At 40.2% G+C, this 22,942-nt stretch overlaps 1 protein-coding gene across 3 annotated transcripts in view; it reads left to right on the top strand.

The window, feature by feature from the left end:
* The window catches only part of PAPSS1 (3'-phosphoadenosine 5'-phosphosulfate synthase 1), a 103,157-nt gene that overhangs the window by 45,345 nt on the left and 34,870 nt on the right, over positions 1-22,942 (top strand). For all 3 annotated transcript variants that reach the window (XM_036853440.1, XM_036853441.1, XM_036853442.1), the window contains 4 exons: positions 3,722-3,835; positions 6,224-6,335; positions 8,734-8,939; positions 12,066-12,201. In XM_036853440.1, the coding sequence (XP_036709335.1) occupies positions 3,722-3,835; positions 6,224-6,335; positions 8,734-8,939; positions 12,066-12,201 (568 nt within the window). The remainder of the gene's footprint in view (positions 1-3,721; positions 3,836-6,223; positions 6,336-8,733; positions 8,940-12,065; positions 12,202-22,942) is intronic.

The following is a 22,942-nucleotide window of genomic DNA, read 5'->3' as shown; positions in this document are numbered from 1 at the left end:
CAGCTGAGACGGAGACAAGGTGAGAAATGTTAGATAACCTGCTCAAGGTTGCACTGTTAGAATCTGAACTCCGATCTTAAGTACAAAAATCAGAAATAACTGACCTATAGACCTGTGTTGCTTTCTTGTAGCTCTTTTTGGTTTTGAAAATGTTGTATCTCTAATGTTTTGTGATTAATGCAGATATTTAATTTCAAGTATGTTTTGTGAAACTTTACCATACTCTTTTTCACAAAAGCCCTAATGAATGCCTGACTTTTTGTGTAATTTAATTTAGCATTTGTTCCTAGTGTGGAGGACTTAAATTCTTTATTTTACAAAAATGTGTGTTCCTCAAGGTACCTTTCAGAGCTTTACATGTCCAAGAAGCTAATTGAACATACAAGAAGTGTGTGCAGTTCACTTAATGCACATCATACTGTTCTGGGAAAAGTTGATTCTGAATTTTTGTTTTCTGGTTGATGGAGTAATAGCCTTTGTAAAAAATGCTGAAACTACCAGTTGCCCTGTAATGCCCATGGGTGAAAAACGCTTGGAGGAGAGTATACAGAAATGACAATAATAGCCATATATAGGGTGATGGGTTTTTCTCCTTTCCACATTCTCTTTATGGCTGTTTTATAATTTAAAATAAATGTATTAAAAATAATTCCTGGAGTTAGAAGGTACAGAATGGACTACCTTAAGCTATTTCTCTTGCTAGATTTAAAAAAGAGTCCTTACAAGGTTGTATAGTATTTACATCTACAAAGAGAAAATTGAGGCAGCCGGTGGAAGCTGTGTCTCTTCCTTCATCATTATTCTTTGATGCCCTCATGTAGTGTTTACCGTTAGTAAATACAATAAATAGTCCTCTGCTGTGGGTACCTACTGCAGGCTTAATTGCAGGAGGTCTGGAAGGTTTATGAAGTGCCCTGTGCTGTGCAGAGTTTGTGCTTAACACACACTTTCTACTTTCCCATGAGTAGTGGGATGCTCAAAGGACAAAGGGCCTCCAGAGAGCTAGCTGAACGTGGTATGGTAGTAAGCAGTGCTTCTTTATTTATGTCTTTTAATTTTATTATTTCTTTCTTTTTTCCTTCATGTTTACTCTTCTTATTCATTCTTGGGTTTTTCATGAGAAAGATCAGAGGCCTTGAATTTACTGGTAGGAGGAGCTTGATTTTGGTACATGATTTAGCCAGTGCTGTTCCATCTTTGAGGGAACAGAGTATCAGAAAAATGTAGTAGAATAATTCTTTATAGATTCTCAGAACCCATACGGACTGCTTGAGTGGTAGCACTCAGGCTTTCATGAGATGGTCTAGCTTTGAGACCCATATCTGACTCTGCTTTTTTCCACTACTGAAGATATTAATGAAAGTCCAAATGTAAGTTGAAGTTTCTTCCCAAACTTTTTCCTCGGTAAAAGTAGTAGGTATTGTCCTTAAACACCTGGTTCTTCCATTAATATTCATTTTGAATTACTTTTTCTGTTGTTATTCATTTTTTAAAATGGGCTTTATTTTTTAGAGCAGTTTCAGGTTCACAGCAAAACTTGAGTGGAAAGTATACAGAATGAACTCCCATGTCCCCTCCCTGCCACACACGGCTTATCCTGCTATCAGCATCCCTCACCAGAGTGGTACCTTTGTTATCATTGATGAACCTACATTGACACATTGTTATCATCCGTAGTTCATAGTTTACATTAGTGTTGAACCTTCTGTGGGTTTTGACAAATGTGTAATGACATTTATACACCATTGTAGTATCATAGAGAATAGTTGCACTGCCCTAGAAAATCCCCTGTGTTCTTCCTATTCATCCCTTCTCCCCTCCCCTGTAACCCTGGGCAACCACTGATGTTTTTACTGTCTCCATAGTTTTGCCTTTTCAGAATGTCACATAGCTGAAATCATACAATATGTAGCCTTTTCAAATGGGCTTCTTTTACTTAGTAGTCTGCATTTAAGTTTTCTCCATGTCTTTTCATGGCTTGATAGCTCATTTCTTCTTAGTGCTGAATAATTAATATTCCATTGTCTGGATGCACCACAGTTTATCCATTCATCTACTAAAGGACTTCTTGGTTCTTTTCAAGTTTTGGCAATTATGAGTAAGGCTGCTATAAACATCTGTGTGCAGGTGGATGTAAGTTTTCTCCTCATTTGGGTAAATACCAAGGAGCATGATGGCTGGATTATTTGGTGAGAGTATGTTTAGCTTTGTAAGAAATCACCAGATTGTCTTCTAAAGCAGCTGTACCATTTTGCATTCACACCACCAGTGAATGAGAGTTCCTGTTGCTCCGCATCCTTGTCAGCATTTGATGTGGTCAGTGTTTTGGATTTTGATCATTCTAATAAGTATATTCTAATAGTGGTATCTCATTGTTGTTTTAAATTGCATTTCCTTGATGATATATGATGTAGAGTATCGTTTCATATGCTTATTTGTCATCTGTATATCTTTTTTGTGAGTTGTCTGTTCAGGTCTCTGGCCCATTTTCTAATAGGGTTCTTTTCTTACTGTTGAGTTTTAAGAGTTCTTTGTATATTTTGGGTAACAGTCCTTCTTCAGATATTTTGTCTCAGTCTGTGGCTTGTCTTCTCGTTCTCTTGAGAATTAATTTATTTTGCATAAGAAATTACTGCTTGGATACATATGAAAAACCCTTAATCAGTGCCAGTTTTGTATGCTTATAGAGATTACTTGATTGATTTGACTGGAAAATTTTAAAGTAATTAAACACATTTAGTAGGATTTCCCTGGTGGTCCAGTGGTTAAGACTCTGCCCTTCATATGTATAGCTGATTCACTTTGTTATGAAGCAGAAACTAACACACCATTGTAAAGCAATTATACTCCAATAAAGATGTTAAAAAAAAGACTCTGCTCTTCCACTGCAGGGGGCGCCGGTTTGATTCCTGGTCAGGGAACTAAGATCCTGCATGCTGTGTGGTGTGGCCAAAAAAGAAAAAAGAAAAAAAAGGAAAACCCAAAAAAACACATTTACTAATTATTCCTGGGTGTATGACAAGTGTGAATAGGCCTTGTAAAGATCACTGGATGAGCAGTGTATAAGAGCAGTATATAAGTTTGTGGTAATTACAAATAGATACTTGTGGGATAAATGAGAAGAAGCACTGTCCCAATGTGATATAAATGAATACTAGGAGTTTGGTTAAAATTTCCGGACTGCATTTTGTAAGACATCAGAGAGTGCTGTTTCTCAGACTGCAGTGGTGGGAGTAGAGCTGACGTGCTCTGGAATACTGTGTTACATGACTAAGAAGATGGCTTTAGTGACACTGGTGACAGAGATGCATGTGGAAGCTGGAATGAAATGGTTTTATAATATGTTACAGAAAATAATGATTAGAGTGCTTTTTCTGTTTATTTCTTTGTTTCCAAATTATTTTTATCATTACCCCTTACTTGAGGTCACCTCTTCTTGCAGTTGCCTGATCTTGACATATATGGCACATTCCAGGAATTTCTGTCTCACTAGATAGTGAGAGATTATGATTAATGAAGTCTTGCATGTGGGATGTTACCTGCTTGCAAGTAGACCAACAATCATTAGGAAAATTGATTGGGAGGTACAGCATTAAATCCCTCTCTTACGCTTCGTTTTTTAAGTCTCATTTTGAAATGTTAATTTTCTTCATTAAGATACCCTTTGGAGAAAGCTAAATTGTTGAATCAAACATTTAACTGTACTTTTGTGGATGTATAGGATATTGTACCTGTGGATGCCTCTTATGAAGTGAAAGAACTGTATGTGCCAGAAAATAAACTTCATTTGGCAAAAACAGATGCAGAAACATTACCAGCATTGAAAATTAATAAAGTGAGTGCTTTGTTCCTTTTCCTACTGAGTGATTTGACCTTATGTATAGTTGTTAGTCTATAGAATTTGTGATTTTATTTTTGTGTTTGACGGTGTGGGTGGGTAGTGGTAGTTGTGTATATCACAATTCCCAGGGATGGGAAATATGTTTAATTTGTAAAACCATATTTCCAAATTACCATGGCTTTGATTTCATTTTAGTCATAATATTTATTTATTATGAAATATCAAAGAACAAAGATTATGTAAGATTTTTAGGCTTATCAGAAGGAATGGGTTCTAAAAGGTTAAAAACCTTTAATAATTAAATAATTAAAATGAACATTTTTTTCCTTTAAACATGTTTCCTAATCCCTTGTCAAAACCCTGACCTTCCCTTTCTTATATTGTGAAGAATAATTCTGTTGTGTATCTTAGCTCTAATAATATCATAAGGTGTTTTTCCCAATAAAAAACTGCTTAGTTAAACTAGATATGACAGTGGCGACTATAATTTATCACTTTCGAATCTTAGAGAATTTTAAATTGTGTCATTCAGATATACTTTAAAAATGGAGAGATTTAGGAATAAGAACGTGGACCAGGACTAGAATTTCCCAGCCTTTCTTTTAATATAGTAAAAATCCCGGACACCCAGGGAGGTGCCAAACGTGCAAGTAAGGAGAAAGAAAAATAAACCCTCAACCCTTCTGAGGTCAGAGGAAGACTCCTCAAAGACTTACTCAAATTCCTGATAGGAGTACATTATCTAGGTGATTCGTGTGATTGGGTTTCTGACCAGAAGCTAAGACACGCTGCAGGGGAGCAGAGAGAGGGAGAGTTGGAGAGCAGAGCCACTCAAAGCTGACTTTGCAAAGGAACAACAGATTCTGTCACTGACAGACTGTGCATCAAATGAACGAGAACACACACACACACACACGCACACGCACACACACACACCCAGGGCAGGGAGGAGGGAAGGGGAGAGAGAGAACGAAACTGAGAATGAATGCATATGAATCCAGGTCAGTTAGACTCTATAACCCAGAAAGACAGCAGCTTTTTCTAAATGTGATCTTTTTTTCAATACGGTGGTTTGTTCTTTGCACAGCAGTATGCAAAGTAATTAATTAAAAAAATTAGGTTACATCATATAATGTATGCTAGGCTGCCATAACAAATACCATACCCTGGATGGCTTAAACAACAGAAGTTTATTTTCCCATAGTTCAGTAAGTTAGAAAGTCCGAGATCCAGGTGCTGGCTGATTTGGTTCCTGGCGAGGCCCCCTTGCTGACTTGCTGTCAGATGCCTTCTCACCTTATCCTCACAGGGTGTCCGTGGGACCTCTGGTGTCTCTTTCTCTTATGAGGGCACCAGACCTATTGGGTTGGGACCCACCCTTATGACCTCATTTATTTATCACCTCTTCAGGGCCCGATCTTCAAATACATTCACATTGGGGGTTAGGGCTTCAACATATTTTCAGGGGGACATAAACATTCAGTCTATAATAGATACCATCTAGAATTAGATTCCAATAGAGAAGAATAGTGGCCATTGTCAAAGGTTTAGGAAAAATTAGTTAGAGGAGAACTTGAAATTGAAACAATTTGGTGCATGAATATAATTTTTTCCTGTGAATTGAAGGAGGGGAATGCTTTACCATTATTCGGTTTTTCAGTGGAACATGCCAACCTAATACTTTGGGAATACATGGTAAGTCACATCATAATGCACACCTCTTGGCCAGGTGCTTTATCTTTTCTCATATGAGAATCACTGCTCCATACACACACACACACACGTAAAAAATGAGCATGTCCAGCTTGCGTTAATTCATCAATTCTTTAATATTCTGATGGGATCTACTAGAAATCTTAAAGTTCAAGAAATAATATAGTGTTTGTAAAATGAATGGTACTCTGTCATTGGTGAGGGATTTTTTTTTGGTAAATATTTTTATCTAAAGTTTGTTTTAGTTCAGGACAGTGGTTGTCAGAGTATAGTTTCCAGACCATCATTTGTTAGCATTTTCTGGGCACCTGTTAAAAATACAAATCCTTGTGCCCCAGCAAACCAGCTAAATCAGAAACTGGAGGGTGGAGCAGTCTTCATTTAACAAGCCTTCCAGAGGTTTCTTAATACATATTGAAGTTTGAGGACCACTGGTTTAAGAGATGCTATTCTTATTAGAAATGTTGGGAAGCCTAATGTTATTCAAATTTATTAAGAAAAATACATACTTTCCTAGTGCCCTTATTGTTTATTAGATTTGTATAATCTATAAACATTCTTGAGAAGTTCATTTCCATTGCTTTCAAAATTAAACTCCAAAAAGCCATTAATGCTTTTGTTCATAAGTACATGAAATAGAGCATTTTTCTTTACTGTCTCATTTACTAGGTGGATATGCAGTGGGTGCAGGTTTTGGCAGAAGGTTGGGCAACCCCGCTGAATGGCTTTATGAGAGAGAGGGAGTACTTGCAGTGTCTTCATTTCGATTGTCTTCTGGATGGTAAGACATTTTATATTCAAGTACATTGAGTATGGAAAAGAAAGCACACAGTTGCAGGGATTCGTCACTATTTATAGAGAGTACTGGTAACATCTTAATGGAGATAGCACTTAAAGACTAAATTATATCAGTACTGAATATTTTAAATGTATCATGAGATCTTTCCATTTTTAGTTTTCTTGATTGTGATTTATTGCAGGGGGAGAAGGACAACCTGGGGATTAGGGCTGAAAATGGATTTAAAAAACAAATACAGTTTCCCTATGTCATATCCACCTGATCACGGTAAAAAGCCTCTCCCCAGGAAGTGTACATACGTACTAATTGTGCTGTGCTGAAGCCCATGCTTGCTTAAGCCAGGTGTTCTAACAAGGAATCAGGGAGTCCCAAGTTAAGGAGTCCTGAAATAGGTGGTTAAAAGGATGGTTCTTCCTACTCTTTTAAAACACTAAAAAAAAAAAATTGCCAAAGAAGTTGATATTTAGGGTATTGTAATTACATTCCAGCTACCTTAAACTTTGTATACTGTTGGTAAGATTAATTTACTACAATAAAGAAAATATTGCTAAATGTTAAAGAACTATGCCGTATGATCCAGCAATTCCACTTCTGGGTATTTACGTGAAGAAAACAAAAACACTAACTAGAAAAGATATATGTTCCCATATGTTCATTGCAGCATTATTTACAATTGCCAAGATATGGAAGCAACCTAAGTGCCCAATAGGTGAATGGATAAAGAAGATGTGGTACATACATACATATGTATACATATATATATATATATATATATATATATATACACACACATATATATATACACAATGGAATACTATGCAGCCATAAAAAACAATGAACTTTTGCCATTTGCTGCAACATGGATGGACCTGAAGGGTATTATGCTAAGTGAAATAAGTCAAACAGAGAAAGACAGATACCATATGATTTCACTTATATATGGAATTTAAAAACAAAACAAAAGAACAAACAAACGAAAACAGACTTGTAGATACAGGGAACAAACTGGTGTTGCCACAAGGGGTGGGGTAGGCTAAATAGGGGAAGGGGATTAAGAGGTGTATAAACTTCCAGTTACAAAATAAATAAGTCACAGGTATATAATATACAGCATAAGGAATAATATGGTAATAATTTTGTATGGTGACAGATGGTTACTAGACTTATCATGGTGATCATTTCTTAATATGTTTAAATGTTGAATCACTATGCTGTACGTCTGAAACAAACATAATATTGTACGTCAACTATAATACTTCAATTAAAAAAAAAGTCATAGAACCCTGCAAAGTTGCGACCACGTTCTTCTGTGTTATAACTTCTTTTGACGGGGGGTAAAATAATATACTAGAAAATGTAATGCCTACTCATTGTTCTCAAGAACCTTTAACAAAAGAATTAAATTTTACTTTTTGATTTTCTTCCTTGGAAATAATGGTAAAGTCTTTGTGGACTGCCTCCTTAGTAATGACTTAGTCTTGGGTGTGGTGTAAATCTACCTATAATTTTCCATTTTGAACTCCACCTTATGGTGGTAATTTTAAAACAGCCAAACTGTTATCATTGATTTTGTTGACATCTTTTGCCCAAAGAAGGCATACCATGATTTCCCAAAAAGTCTTTTTCTCTTTGATATGTAAATAATATCCACATATGAATTTGAGAGTGTATTTTATTTTTCTAACTTGCACATGATGAATAGGAAAGAAAAAAAACACTTTCAGAGCTTGAAAGGTTGGGAACTGAGAATGTGCCTTTGGTCTCACTGGCAACATATTTTGGTTTAAATGGGCCACTGATTATTACTACCTTTGTTCTTGACTAGTGATAGGTGGCCTTAGTTCCATTCTGATTAAAAAACAAAAAACAAAACACTTTTTGAGTGTTTTCGTCTTCCTCTCTCAAGGATATCCAGGTATACCAAGTATACTCAAGTTACTTAACCAACTCGCCACTCAAAATGTAGTTGTCAGCAGTATCAGTTATAATATTTTTCCTGTAAAGGCCCTGAAGCATAATTCTTTATCTTACTCATATATTTTTGGTGACGTTAGGCTTTACCAGCTGATTCTTCCTTACTCAACAGTTTCTTAAACTTCTGTGATTCTTCCCCCTAAAGACAGTTTCATGAGTGGTTGTGAGGAGTATTGCTACACACGATGTTGATGTTCTTAATTTTTGCTGTTTTGTTTTTTTTTCAACTCTGGGTTTGTTGCTTATTCTCTCCCTGCTTTTCTGTGCCAGGTACCAGTGGAACACTGTCACTGGAGCAATAAATCTTTTATTATTTGAAGAGTGTCTACTGAAGTGTGAAAGGTAGATGCGAGGCCCCCGCTGAGTAATGCAAGCTGTGTGCTTTATGTTCTTTTGTGCCCTGCAGGGGGTGTCATTAACTTGTCAGTACCGATAGTTCTGACAGCTACTCAGGAAGATAAAGAGAGGCTGGACGGCTGCACGGCTTTTGCTCTGATGTACGAGGGCCGCCGCGTGGCTATTCTTCGCAATCCAGAGTTTTTTGAGCACAGGAAGGAGGAGCGCTGTGCCAGGCAGTGGGGAACAACATGCAAGAACCACCCCTACATCAAGGTCCTGAGTCAACCTTGCCGCATTTTATCTTGATTTGCCAATAATGTTTGTGCTGAATTGTGAGGCATTACCTGTATATCAACTATGCCACTGGAACTGTTAATATTTTGCAGAATCAAGGCTGGAACTTCGTGTGATAAGCATATGGTTTTGTCGTTTGGTCCACATAAATATTCAGCAAATATTTTTTAAACATCTACTGTACACCAGGCACTGAGCTAGGTGCTAGTGCTGGGTATATAGGGCTGATGTGCACGGCAGGGCAATCTTTATATGCCTGGGGCATGCTGTCTGGTGGTGGGCACAGACATTGAACTTGTACTTACAGGTAGGATGTGATGGCAGGGTGCTATGGGAACCCATGCTGGGTGATTTTATCTAATCTGGGCTTTTAATTGAACATTGTGTTTCTGGTATGAAAGCAGTGAAATTTTTAATTAGTCTCCCCGAAGGGCCTCATGTATTTTATGTATTGTATGTGAAATGTTATCATTGAAGTCACATTTCTGTCATTCGTTTTAAAGTAGCCTTTGAACTTTAAAAGAAACTAAGCGAAGGAGTTCCCTGGTGGTCCAGTAGTTAGACTCAGCGCTTTCACTGCCAGAGCCCTGATTGGACCCCTGGTCGGGGAACTAAGATCCTGCAAGCTGCATGGTACAGCCAAAAAAAAAAAAAAGAAAAGAAACTAAGAAACTAAGTGAAATTTTAGTAGCTTTACCTAGAAACTTTATATAGCATCTGTTTAGATCATGGAAGTGTGCTAAATTTCATTTCATTGTCTTATGTAGGACAAAAAAGTGATAAACTTAAAAAGCAGGCAGATATATTATTTTATAAAATAAGGAGGTTGAACTAATGGTGGTGTCAGACATTCCTTCAGCATTAAAATTTACAGTTATTAATAACAAATAACATAGTTTACAAACCATGCTTATGTAAATTTTTTGAACCACATAGCAGACCTATAGGATGGGTGGCATTTCCATCTTACACATGGAGAAATTGAGACTTTATGGGGGATATATGTTCTTGGCCAAAGTTACGCAGCTTATGGTTGGGATGAGGGTCTGATTTGAATCCAAGACCTTGGGCTTTAAAGCCATCTTCCATAATCCTTAGCAGAAAGTCATTACTGGTTTATGTAGAGCTTCACGTACTATGTAATCCCTACCACTAGAGAGTACTTTTTATATGAACTCATTGGAGGAGACATTTTTTAATCACTGAACATATGTGAATGCTGTTTATATTGTGTGCCACTTTTATTTAGAGCAGTCTGTAAGACTTCTTAGGTTAGTTAGTACTTGGTGTGCAGCCTTGAGGGACCAGTAGGATTTGGATAGGAGGGAACTGTAAGAAACAGCTTTCCAGGTTTCTGGAGCCAGAGGAGCAAAGACTCGGTGCGTTTGAGAGATAGTTGGTGGTCGAGCGGGAGAGAGGACCTTGGGCTTCAATTTCTACTCCAAGGTGTTAAAATTTTGTTCAGTCATAATAACAATTTACATGTATTTATGCTTTTCAACCACGTTTCTGCTTTTCAGCCCTTACAGTGACCCTTAGAAGTAGACAAGGTTATTTCCTTTATTCTGAGGAGTCTTAGAGTGGGTTCAACTTGCCCAGAGCTGCAGAGGTACCTGTGAGGTGTCAGGATTAGAGTCTGTCTTAGGTCTTCTGTGCTCTTTCCCCTGTGCTGCTCTGCCTTCCTAGGAACAGAGAGGTGGCAGGCAGATTTGACAGGGTCACAAACGACGTGGTGATTTAAGAAGCCAGCCGGGTGGTCTAGAGCAGGGTGTCCCTCTTCCAGCCCCATGCCCCCCTGGTACCGGCCACGCCCTCCCAGTCTCCTGGCTGGAGTCCTGCTTCCTGTCATACCCACTGAAATCCATTCTCCTTAGTGCAGCCAGAGTGAGTCTTTTAAAAATATAGATCTGAACATATCACTGCCCCCTTTAAAACTCTCCAGTGGCTGCTCATTGTAATCAGAATAAAACCTGTGAGGCCCTGTGGGATCCGGCCCTGGCCTTCTTCCACGATCTCTTCCACTACCGCTGCCCCTCTCCTTGCTTTGGCCTTTCTGACCTTCTAGCCACATTAGCTTTCTTTCTGTTCCTCAAAGACAGAAACGTGTTTCTGCGCCAGGACTTTGCACTTGGTGTCCGTCTGCATGAACTACTTCACCTCCGTGATGAGTTCCTTTTCATCATCTCAGGTTAAATGTCACCTTCCTCAGAGAGGCATTTACTAACTCCTTTCTCTTAAATGCCATTCACTCTACTCCCTGGACACCGTGTTCCAGTGCCCTGTTTGTTTTCTCTGCAACGTTTATCACTAGCTGATACTTCTCTGGTTTCTCCTCCGTCTCGCCCACTAAAATATAAGCTCCATTGGAGTAAGATCTTTCTCTCTCGTTTTCTGCTGTATTTCCCAGTGCCTAGCACAGGCCCTGACACATACCAGTCCTCAGTGAATATTTGTTGAATGAGTGGTTTGGTGGATGGGCAGAGACCTACTAGTGAGGGAGACCAGGCAGGAAGTGACTACGCAGTTGAGGTGCATTGTTAGCAGGTGAGTTGAAGCAGTGGGGGAAGAGCTTGAGCTGCATTGCAAAAATGGACGGGTCCTAGAGGGTATATCTTCTCCTCTCAGATGCAGAGAAAGGACCCCAATGAAGCTGAAAGAAATTTGAGGTGGTGTGGAGATTGGAAGGCATGAATTTGTGTTCAGCTCCATCATCATTACTTTAATTGCTCAAAAGTTTAGGATTGGAGAACACAAGAGGGCAGGATGACCCAGGCTTACACACTTTTCTGTTAATCAACATAACAACAGCAATGAAAAGAATGTTTTGGTTACTTAAAAAAGTCGTAATTATTCATTTTGACTTTGTTTGCGTTTCATATGCAAATATAATAGCTGCATCACAAATCCTTTGCAAAATTATAAAATATATTCTAATTCTACAGCATCTCTAATGCCAGTTCAGTTGATAAACCAAACAGATTGACCATTGACCTTAAGATGAGAGTAGTTTACAGGTATATTTAGCTTGTATGAGAGAAATGTTCTTACTTACTTTGATATTGGTTCCTGTTAAAAAAAAAATTATTTTCTTTCTCTTGCCATTAGATGGTTATGGAACAAGGAGATTGGCTGATTGGAGGAGATCTTCAAGTCTTGGACCGAATTTATTGGAATGATGGTCTTGATCAGTATCGCTTTACTCCTACTGAGCTAAAGCAGAAGTTTAAAGATATGAATGCAGGTAAGACATGGACCTAATTATCTAACATGAGACTACTTGGAGTTTCTCCTTGATGGGGAGGTTCTTGAAGATTTTTTCCAATGCTTGCTAAAATGTAAGACAGAATGAGGAGTAAAGATAAATTTAGTTAGCAATGGAATATGTAAGGAAAGGTAGTCAATCTGAATCAACCTGTGTAGTTCACTCATATCAATGTGCTTTATATCCCAGAATGTCTTATTGGAGTGGAATGTACCACTGCAGAAAATAATAGAACAACAATATCACATTTGCTGTTCATTCAGCAAGTGTTTGTTTTGCATCTTTATATGCCAGAGTACCAAGTGCTGAGGATTCATAAATAAATAAGACAGGAGTTTATGGTGTAGAAGAGAGAGTCAACAAATAACAGAAAAAGTTGTTGAAGAGTAGGTTAATAATGATTCAGATTTCTGGATTAGGATGAAGTGAGCAGTAAATATAGAGAGTTTGTAGAAACTGTTCTTTATAATACTGTCTTAGAAAGTGCCCCAGGACAGGGATTTTTATATTAGACATCTGTGATTAGCAGATCTTTTACACAAAAGTAGGTAAATGATGTGTTTACACTGGTGCACCCACACTTGCAAATTCCGGATGCCTGCCACAGTATTCGCTGTAGATTTTGGGAGGCTGTTTTTTAAGGTCTGAAGAATTTGAAGCCTCCTACAATCATGCTGCTAGTGAATTCTCACCCACTACAGAAATGGTTAAACACTAAGCATTGGTGCTGCTTTTTAAAGTATCTTCTGTGTACAAATTGAGGAGATACGGCTGAGAAAAGTCAGGTGGATATGGATGCCTTTTAAGGAACTACCTGGCCACCCAGCCGTATTTATTAACCAGAAGCCCGCCTTCCCAAGTGACTCCAGAATCTGGGCAAGAGCTCCCATTTCATCAGTTGTGTTTAGGTTCTGTGACCTCTCAGATCCTGGGTAGTCATTCAGAGTCCTGTGTGCACACTGCCCCCTACTTTACCACTTAGAAGTTATGTGGTTGTGGGGAAAGGGGTTTCCTCTCTAAGGCTCAGTTCCCTAGTTGTACAAATGAGGACAGTGATGGTACCTGACACATAGGATTTTATTTTTAAAAAGTGAAATGAGCTAAGATGGTTAGCACCGTAACAGTACCTGGCACACAGTAAGAGGTTAAGGTGTCATTATTCTGTTATGTGAGTTGGAAGCTAGTTTTACCAGTAAGTAAAGGGTATACAAGTAAAGGGAAGAGAAAGAGTATCTGTTTTTTCTTAAGCTGTATCGTAATTAGCTGATATTTGAAGTGATGTGAAAGAGATCAAGAACTGGAGGCCTGAGATGGACACACACTCTTCAGAGCTCCACAGTCCCCCACCAGCCTGCCTCGTTCACGCACATTTTTTTGCTTGGCCCCCTTACGGTATTTGATAGTGTAGTACCCCGTTCCTCCTTCTGAATTTTATTCCTCTCCTCTGAATTTGAAGCACATATTTGGCTTAAACTACTTGTGCAGGAATTTCTCCGAATATTACACTTGGTGCTTGCTTATACAGCAGTTTGTTTTCTTCTTTCTTGCTAACACGTTTTGGGCCCAGTCATAGAGGACTGTATCATGAACTGTATCATGACTGCTATAAGTCAGTGATGGTGCCACATTCTCTTTTGTTAGTGTGTGACTTAAAGGTCCGTGTGTAAGTCAGTTTTGACCTTTGAGATGTAAGCAAGTGGGGCTTCTGGGAAAGGTTTTCCTTCCTGAAAAGAATCTGGCTTAGGACAAAAAGTTATCCTTTCCCATCCTTCCTCTTCCTCCTGCTTTGGATACTGTCATGTAAGGGTGCAATGTTTGGAGCTCTGGTAGCCGTTTTGTACCATGAGAATCCATAAGAATCTTATACTGTTTGAGTTTCTGATCCAGCCCTTGGGTCCTCTGTATCCAGATTTGTTGTTCAAAGACCTAATGCATGTTTGAGTTGTATGAGACACTTCTAGTTGGGTCTTCGTTTATTTGCATCCAGAAGCATCTGATAGTTTAATATGTGTAGACTTCTCTCTTTTTTTCTGGTGAAGAGGAACATGTTTCGCTGAGGACTTGCTGAGACCTCCTTGCTTACGTTAATTTGTTTTCAAAATAATTTATATCTGGAATTCGTGTTACTAAATAAATTTTTAGCACTGTTGAGGGGTCTTATCAAGAAATTATCATTCATAATCCAAGACTTTATATTACGTCTGTTTTACATTCTTCCTTGTGTACCAAACATTTTAAATCATTTAGAGGATTTGTTGCATAATGAGTGATTGCAACTTTGTTTAAAGTAGCTGAGAGCTGGTTATTAGCCTTAAATCCAGCAAAAAAGATGATGGAGTGTTATTTTCTTTACTTTTCCATTTTAGACTAAGGCAAATAAGCAACAGACTGAGGAGGTCCCTTTATAGTTCTTATTCACTCTTTCTGGAAGCCAATAACAAGTCATCTACTCTTGTGTACAAATCATAGTTCAAGGGAGAGAAAACAGGGAATATTTTTTTTTCTTTTACTTAGGGTTTCTTTTCTTACCTCTCCCTCCTTCTCCTTCCCCTCATCTTAGGGAATATTAGGTAATCTTTGGATTACCCTGTGCTGGGTTGTTGTCCTGTGCACATTGATATGATCAGTTTTGCTGTTTCTAGACTTTCTGTAGCTGGAAGGTTTGAGAGGTCTTTAAATACCCACGTCAGTGATTGCAAGGTGACACGGTTCCAGATGGCAAGTTCTTTGAACCACCGATGATTGACCACTATCCTGGAAAGAAAGACTGAATTTCACTTAAGCCAAGTAAGAGCCAGTTAGTGTTTATTCCACACAGAGTACTGGTGTCCTGCTGGGTTACAAAGGGAAACGCTGACATAATTTCTTTCAAGCTAGTATGGGGTAGCACAGTGTTGAATAAATCTGAGAAAGCTTTGTCAAGTTGTTGAGCCACAGACTGTATTTTAAATGAATGGATAGAGACAGTAGACGGATATATTAGGCAAAGTTGGGAACAACAGATGCCTGAGAAAGCCGAGGTGGAAGCAGATAGTTTGCCTCTGAAGGCACCGGGCTTTCTTGCCCATACGCGGCAGTGGGCTGGAGGTGCTGTAATCTGAGGTTGGGTGATGGAGCCTCTTGTCAGTCAGGTCAAGGCACACTCAGATGAGGCTGTGAACATTATCTAACAACGTGAGTATTTAAAGATGGGCGGTCAGGGCTAAGGGAACCGCCAAGGAATGATGAGGCATCCGGGGACTGGCAATTTGGGGTAGTATTACCATTCCTGACAGGGCATCGGAAGGCAGCATTGTTTCTGAAATGGGGTAAGAGGAGCTGGAGCTGTGGCAAGGGGCTGCCGAGCAGGAGCTAGTTGTCTGGGGTGTAGACCCCGCTGTAATCACAGCGCTGAAGCAGGATGCTACTGGGGCAAGACTTTTTGTCCTCCGTCCTCTGGTTGCCTACTGATGTCTCCCATATGGAGGCAGAAGTACAGCACTCCCACGCCCAAACACGCACGCACATGCACGTGTGCACACGCGCACAGAGGCACGGGACAGGGCTGGACAGGAAGGGGAATGGAGAACAGGCAGTACAGAGTCCAGCTGGCAAAAAAGCTTTATATCCAACATTATTTTTCACTTTAATTTGAAAGCATTTCTAGTCCTGAGAAAGAAAAGCAACTTGCTGCCATACTTTGGGGTATGAGAGTGCCTGTTGGTGAAAAATTCTAGTCTATTCATATTTACTCAAGTAGCCTAGCCCTGTCTTGTTGATTCCCCCCCCCCCGCCCATGAGCCATTTAAGTAAAAGAAATGACATTCCCGAGGGAGGAGGGGGGATCAAACTCTTTCTCATTTCCGACTCTCTTCAAAAAACTCCCACAAAAACATAGCGTGCGTGCAACCCCAGCCTGCCCTCCCAGCAACGCTAGAGCGACCGTCAGGACCCTCTTGTTCAGCTACTGTATTGATTTGGGGAAAATCAGAAATGCCCTGTACTTAGAGCTTTGGGGTAACGTGCAGATAATAGAGCTTGCGTAGACTGCAAGAGAAGACTTATTAATTACTGCTGTATGCAGACCAGTTTTCAGAGAAGTTGAAAGGAGACAGCAGGCGGATGTTGTAATTCTGGGTCTAGCTGTTGGGATGCAGGCCAGGCTCTGCCTTGGGCTGGGCAGCGAAGCGCAGGTCTGAGAAATCTGGGGGAAGGAGTTAGCAGCGCTCCCCTGCCTGACCAGCTCATTCGTTGCTCACAGCTGCCCTGCTGGGGAGCTGCACTTGTCCCCGGACCCTGCGGGGTGCAAGAGAAAGTGCAGCACAGGGGTCCAGCCCAGGTGTTTGTACTGTGCCACATCAGGGTTCCGTGGCCGTGGCGCTAGATTAGGCAGCCCGCGTCCTGCACGTATTCTGGGGGTCAGGGCCCACCCTCCTCCCACCACCAGAAAACACCTCACGGTTTGTCATTCCTTCCCCTGTCAGAAATCAGCACATCCTGAGAAGAACCTTCTTCACTGTCTTCTTCCCCTTCCGTCTGCTGGAGGGAAAGGGATCAGACGTACTTGTTAACATGGTGTGTTGGCTCCTGAACTGGATGGTGTCGAATCCGGAGGGGAGGGAGAGGAACTGTAGTATGGGGCTCTTCCTTACTTAGACATGAGGCATAGGAGAAGGTGCAGGTTTTAGAAGCTGGACCTGCTTTTGGCTTGAGATGTGAGGGTAGTAAGTGAAGGTGAAGGAATTGAGGGGTGGGGTGGTAATGAGCAGCATCTATTGAAACGTTTTTAGTAATAAGTCTCTGTAACTGATGAGTTGGAAGGCAGGACTTAGGATGCAGCTAACAGAAGCCATCTGTATGCACATGGTAATTGAATCCAGGCGCAGGGGTGAGTCTCCTGAATGAGTACGTAAAGAAAGAATTTCATAGGACCCAGCAATGAACTCTGGGCTCTGAGAGGACACAGGATGTCAGAAACAGGTGACTAGACCAAAATGGGCCAAGCAGAATATAAAATGTCATACACATTTGATCACATCTGTGTAAAAATGTATGCATAAGGAGAAAAACTAGGGAGACTATGCAAAAAACCCAAAAACAGTATATTAAGATAGTGCATTTGGGTGGTTTTTTCCCCTCCAAATTTTCTTCAGTGTTTCATGGTTGTTTACTAAAGAAAAAGCGTAGAGGCAAGATGAATAGAAAGGTTGGTGCCATGGTTAGCAGGCCTTGAGGCTATGAAGACAGTGGCATAGCTTTTTTTTTTTTTTTTTTTTTTATGTCAAAGGCAGCAGAGAGGTCAGGACTTTAAAACAGGAAAGTACCTTTTGGATTTGGCAGGGGTTTCATACTCACTATGTGGCAGAGCAGGAAGGGATTAGTTGAAGGAGTGACTCCATTCCCATTCTTTTCTTCCATCACTTTATCATTCACATTGTCACCAGACTTACCTTCTGAAAACAAAGATCTAATCACGTCCTCTTTTTTTTTTTTTTTTTTATTTTATTTATTTATTTATTCATGGCTGTGTTGGGTCTTCGTTCTGTGCGAGGGCTTTCTCTAGTTGCGGCAAGCGGGGGCCACTCTTCATCGCGGTGCGCGGGCCTCTCACTATCGTGGCCCTCTCCCGTTGCGGAGCACAGGCTCCAGACGCACAGGCTCAGCAATTATGGCTCACGGGCTTAGTCGCTCCGCGGCCATGTGGGATCTTCCCAGACCAGGGCTCGAACCTGTGTCCCCTGCATTGGCAGGCAGATTCTCAAACCACTTGCGCCACCAGGGAAGCCCTAATCACGTCCTCTTGGAGTTGAAGGAAGTATATTCCTTCTAACATGGATTTATTGTCTGATTAGTGAATGTTTGCTTCTCCTCCTCTGACTAGATGTAAGCTCCTGGGGGCAGGACCAGTTTCACTGTTCCCCCGGGACAGTGTATCTAAAACAGAATTTTCATCCTGTCCCAACTCCTTTCTTCCCTGCCCCCCTGCCTGCTTTGGCTGCTGGATGGAGGCTAGATGGGGTTGTGGGGGGAGACCAGTTGTCTTGTGAAGCAGGGATGAAGGGCTGGTGTGGGCCTGGGGAGTGAAGAAAGCAGGGTTTAGTGAGGTTTAGGGAGCAGAGCAACGCACTGCGTGTGGAGGATGGCAGTGGTCCTCCAGAGTCTAAGACTCTGCAGTGGGTAGTGGTGCCTGCTCTCAGAGGGCGTGGAGGAGGACCAGAGGCACGCAAGGAGGCTGGCAGGAGGTGATCTGAGGTGCCCGTGGAGTGCTACGAGGCAGGTGGAGAGACGGTGTGGAGCTTAGGGGAGTTTCGGTCAGATGACGTAGATCTGTGAGTCAGTAACACACAGAGCACTGCTCAGTGACCTCAGCACTGGGGAGGGGTTTGAGGGAGCAGGCAGTGCCAGTCTTTGCCGTGGTGACCCCATTCCCAGTGTGTAGGTTGTGATTGGTCAGACGAGCCCGTCTGTATCCTGGGGGAGGAATAGATCGAGTGAGTGGGGAGAATGGAAGAGTTGGTGGATGGTTTATTTTATATGGAAAATATGGGAGCACGTTTCTGTGCCACGGTCTTCTGATTTTGCTGTCTCCCCACTCCACCCACTGACCCTCCCCCACCTCAGTCCTGCACAGTCTGCTAGCCTAATTTTCTGGGCAACATTACTGATTAACTCACAACCTCTGTTTGGAACACAGTATCCTTCCTAACCTATCATTCAAAATCCTGCGTAATATCAAGTGCTAGGCTTTGTATCCATCTTTGACAAGATGGATGATTCTGTGTCCTCAGACACATCTGCTTTCCTGCCTCCACACTTTTGCTCACCCCAGGCGTCTTGGTTACAGTGCTCTTACTTCCATCACCCGAATTTCATTTGTCTTTCAGAGGTTGGTAAACCACAGCCTGCACGCCAAATCTGGCCCGCTGCCAGTTCTTGTAAATAAAGCTTTACTGGGAAATATCCACAGTCACTTATGCATCGTCTGTGGCTGTTTTTGCACTGCTCGGCAGGGTTGAGTAGTTGCAGCAGAAGCCCCATAGCCTGCAAAGCTTAAAATATTCACTCTAGCTCTTGAAGGAAAAAGTTTGCTTTTGTGCACGGCATCAGCAGCTTCACAATGTACTTTCTATAAATCACAATTATGGAATTCCTGGTCCTTTCCCACAAATGGGGGCAGAAGGCTAGAAAGAAATGGAAATCATAAATGTTAATATTAAATTCCAGTCATTTTGAAGATAATGTCCCATTTTCAAACACGGTTGAAACCCTGATCTTAGGTAAAGCAGTCTTCAACTAATCCATAAAGAGTTATAAGCGAAAAGGCAAGTATTTTCTACCAGTTATGGTGTGACAACGGGGAATTCACTGTCCTTTAGAAAATGGGGATGAGAATGTGAAGAATTACTGAAAGTTGCTCTAGGTATCAGTGGCCCCAGGTCCATAGTGGCCCATTATTCTTTTTCCATCCTTGATGGAAAATTGTTGGAGGAAAATATAATGGTGATGCATACTGGGTTATGTTAGTTGGGGCAGTACCTTGGGAATGTAAGCTTCCAGTGGATCAGGTGCTTCCATTACATTGTTCATCCACATAAGTTCTCTAGTGGGGAAACCAGATGGTGGGGATGAAAATGCAGTCTGGAGCTACAGGCAGTTAAAGCCATTTGTGTAATTCATTGATAAATAGTTACAAGGGATTGAAAAGGCTGGAAGTTTAGGAAAGACCTGGTAATATTGGCAAGAAAAAATGGGCAGACAGAGCAAATGATCATTGGATTTCTGAATGGAACTGATAATAAGGAAATAATTCTACCTGGAAGAAATTTTGGCAGCAAAATCCTTTATATGCTGCTAATGTAAACTTTTAACAAGTCATTCATCTTAACTTTATCTGTTAAATGTCCAGTGTGGAGTTAGATTAATTCTTTTTGGAAAGGAAACCTAGGTAGATGAATTATTAGAATCTGTGAAACACATATATTTGAGACAGAATTTATTTATGTTTCCTTTTGCACATGCTGTCATATAAATAATCTTGCTAAATGGCAATTTTACAAAATCAGATTTGACCTGATTGGAGTCTAGGAATGTAGTCATCATACACCTGAGATGTATTACCCAGGGGTCCTATTCACAGTTAGGCACCTGTTCCTGATTAAGGAAGGCGAAGGCTGCATATTGCAGCACAGAGCTAATGCACCCTCATCTTGGAAACACTCACTGGAGTGTTAGTTCGTACTAGAGTAGACCTTGAGTCACCAGTAGAACAGTGGGTTCAATTTCCTGCCAGGAACTTTTAGATATGGTGTTTTTTTGGGTTTTTTTAAAGAATGAATTGTCTTAAGGAACTTAAATTTTTAAGTGACTGCAATGTACATCTCACCGTGCTGGGTACTTTATATTATTTTATCTTCATGACAGTAACCTTAGTATCATCCCCACTACGAAGATGTCAAAAGTGAAATTAAGTCCTTAAAGACCACAGTCCATGGTTAAAAATTGTTAGACCTGTAATTTGAACCCGTAAATATCATGTTCCAAAGCAGTGCTGCTTCTACATGTATCTTCTCTTTTAAAAATTATTAGGGAAAATTTTAAACATATGCTACTTACATTTGTAAGTAGATATAATAGTGTGAATGAACCCCTGTATACCTCTAACCCAAATTCAGTGGTACCAACTCTTGGCTACTCTTGTTTCACCTGTACCCCTACCTACCCCATTGCATCCCTGCATATTATTCTGAAGCAAATCTCAAACCCCATGTCATTACCATCTAAATATTTCAGAAAGTATTTCTTAAAGGTAAGGACTTTAAAAAATACAACCATGATATCACTATTGCACCTAAATAATAATAATATCAATAGTTTCTTAATACTATCAAATATCTAGTCAGTGTTTATATTTCTGATAATTTCATAATAGTCACATTTCTTTTTTTTATAGTTTGTTTGAATCAGGATCTAAATAAAATCTACATGTTATAACCAGTTCATATGTCTCCTGTCATAATTTTTTACTTTGTTTTTTAATTTTTTATTTTGAAATAATTTTAAATTTACAGAAAAATTACAAGAATAGTACCAAGAACTCCTATATATTCTTCACCCAGTTTCCATAATTAACATTATGTTTCTTTGCTTTCTCATTCTCACTTTCTTTGAAAGTTGCAGACATGATGCCTCATTACTCCTTAGTTATTTCCATATGTATTTCCTGAAGATAAACACAGTCTCCTACCTACCCTCAGTATGCTCATCAAACTCAGGAAAATACCATTGATATAATAACACTGTCTAATCTGTGCACTTCACTCACGTCATGCCATTGTCCCAATAATGTCTTTTATCACAAAACCAACAATGACAGCTAAAATCTTCTCTTTGCCACCTTTGCTTCCTGGTTCAGGATGTCAGTCATGTCTCTTTAGTCCACTTCATTCGGAACAGTCGCTTAGTCTTTGTTGTGTCTTTTACAACTTTGGCATTTTTGGATAGTCATGTCGTTTACTTTCTTGGCTGTCTCTCAGTTTGGGTTTATCTGCTGTTTCCTCATGATTAGGTTCCAGTTACACATTTTTGTCAGGAATCCTGCAGGAAGCAATGCTGAATTCTTGGTGCATCATATTTGGTGGCTCACAATTTTGATTTGTCCTATTACAGATGAGGTTAACTTTTTTAAAGTTAACTTTTATCATTTAAGATCATGTTTACCAGGTTTTTGTGCTGTAAAGTTAACAAATTATTTTGTATGTACTAACAGGTATTTTGGGGGAGAGATTTTGAGACTCCATAAATATCCCCTTGTCATCAAACTTTTATCTGCTAGTTTTAGCGTGCTGCAAATGCTGCCAAATGGTGATTTTTCTAATTCCATCATTCCATCTACATTTATTAGTTGACTTTCTACTGTAAGTTAGAGTTTCCACTTCTCCTCCAGTGGTTTTTTCATTTATTTTATTCTTTCTGGATTTACAGATTCCTATTTTACTCAGTGGTTTACAATCCATTAATAGTATTATTTACTTGATATTTAGCTTGTCCTAGGTTGGCCTTTGGGACCATGTCAGACTGGTTGCTGTATCCTTTTGACAAGTCCTCATTATTCTCTGAGCACTTCCTTTCCTTATGACACAAAAGACGTTCCAGCTCATGTTGTACTTTCCGTTCCCTAGCCCTACAATTGGCCACTTTGTCAAGGAACCCTGGTTTAAGTGAGGAGGAGTAGTATTTAGAATGTAAAATTTGGGCTTTAGTTTTGCTCATTGCCACTGGGTAGTCATTGCTTGTAGGACCTTTCAGCGGACAGAACCAAGAAATGTGCATAAGCACATACACTTACACACATTTATATCTGTTCCTGTATATATATCTGTCTATATAGCTGAAAACCATGAGGTCACGCTGCTGTTGTCAACCCTAATCCAATACCACGTGGTGTTTTCTAGCCTTTCTTCTTTTTGGTATTTTTGCTTCTCCTCTCCTACAGTGAGAATCCTGGCTGCCATTCTACTCAATCTATTTTCTTATCTGCTCTGTTTACGCTCCCAGGCAAATGAGCTGTCTTCTCAGCCCTGGCGCTATTTGCCCCTGCCACGCAGGCATCTCCTCGGCCCTGGTGCTGCAGGCTTGTGCTGGGCCAGAGTCCTCTTACTCTCTTTCCTCCCCGTGGTGCAAGCCTGGAGCCACTCGCCCCCAACCTCTCCATCAGTGCAGTAACTCACATTAGCCCAGTAGT

The sequence above is a fragment of the Balaenoptera musculus genome, chromosome 5 (assembly GCF_009873245.2).
Source record: "Balaenoptera musculus isolate JJ_BM4_2016_0621 chromosome 5, mBalMus1.pri.v3, whole genome shotgun sequence".
Classification (NCBI taxonomy): domain Eukaryota; kingdom Metazoa; phylum Chordata; class Mammalia; order Artiodactyla; family Balaenopteridae; genus Balaenoptera; species Balaenoptera musculus.
The sequence above is the reverse complement of the archived record's forward strand: the minus strand, read 5'-3'. Positions and strand labels throughout refer to the sequence as shown.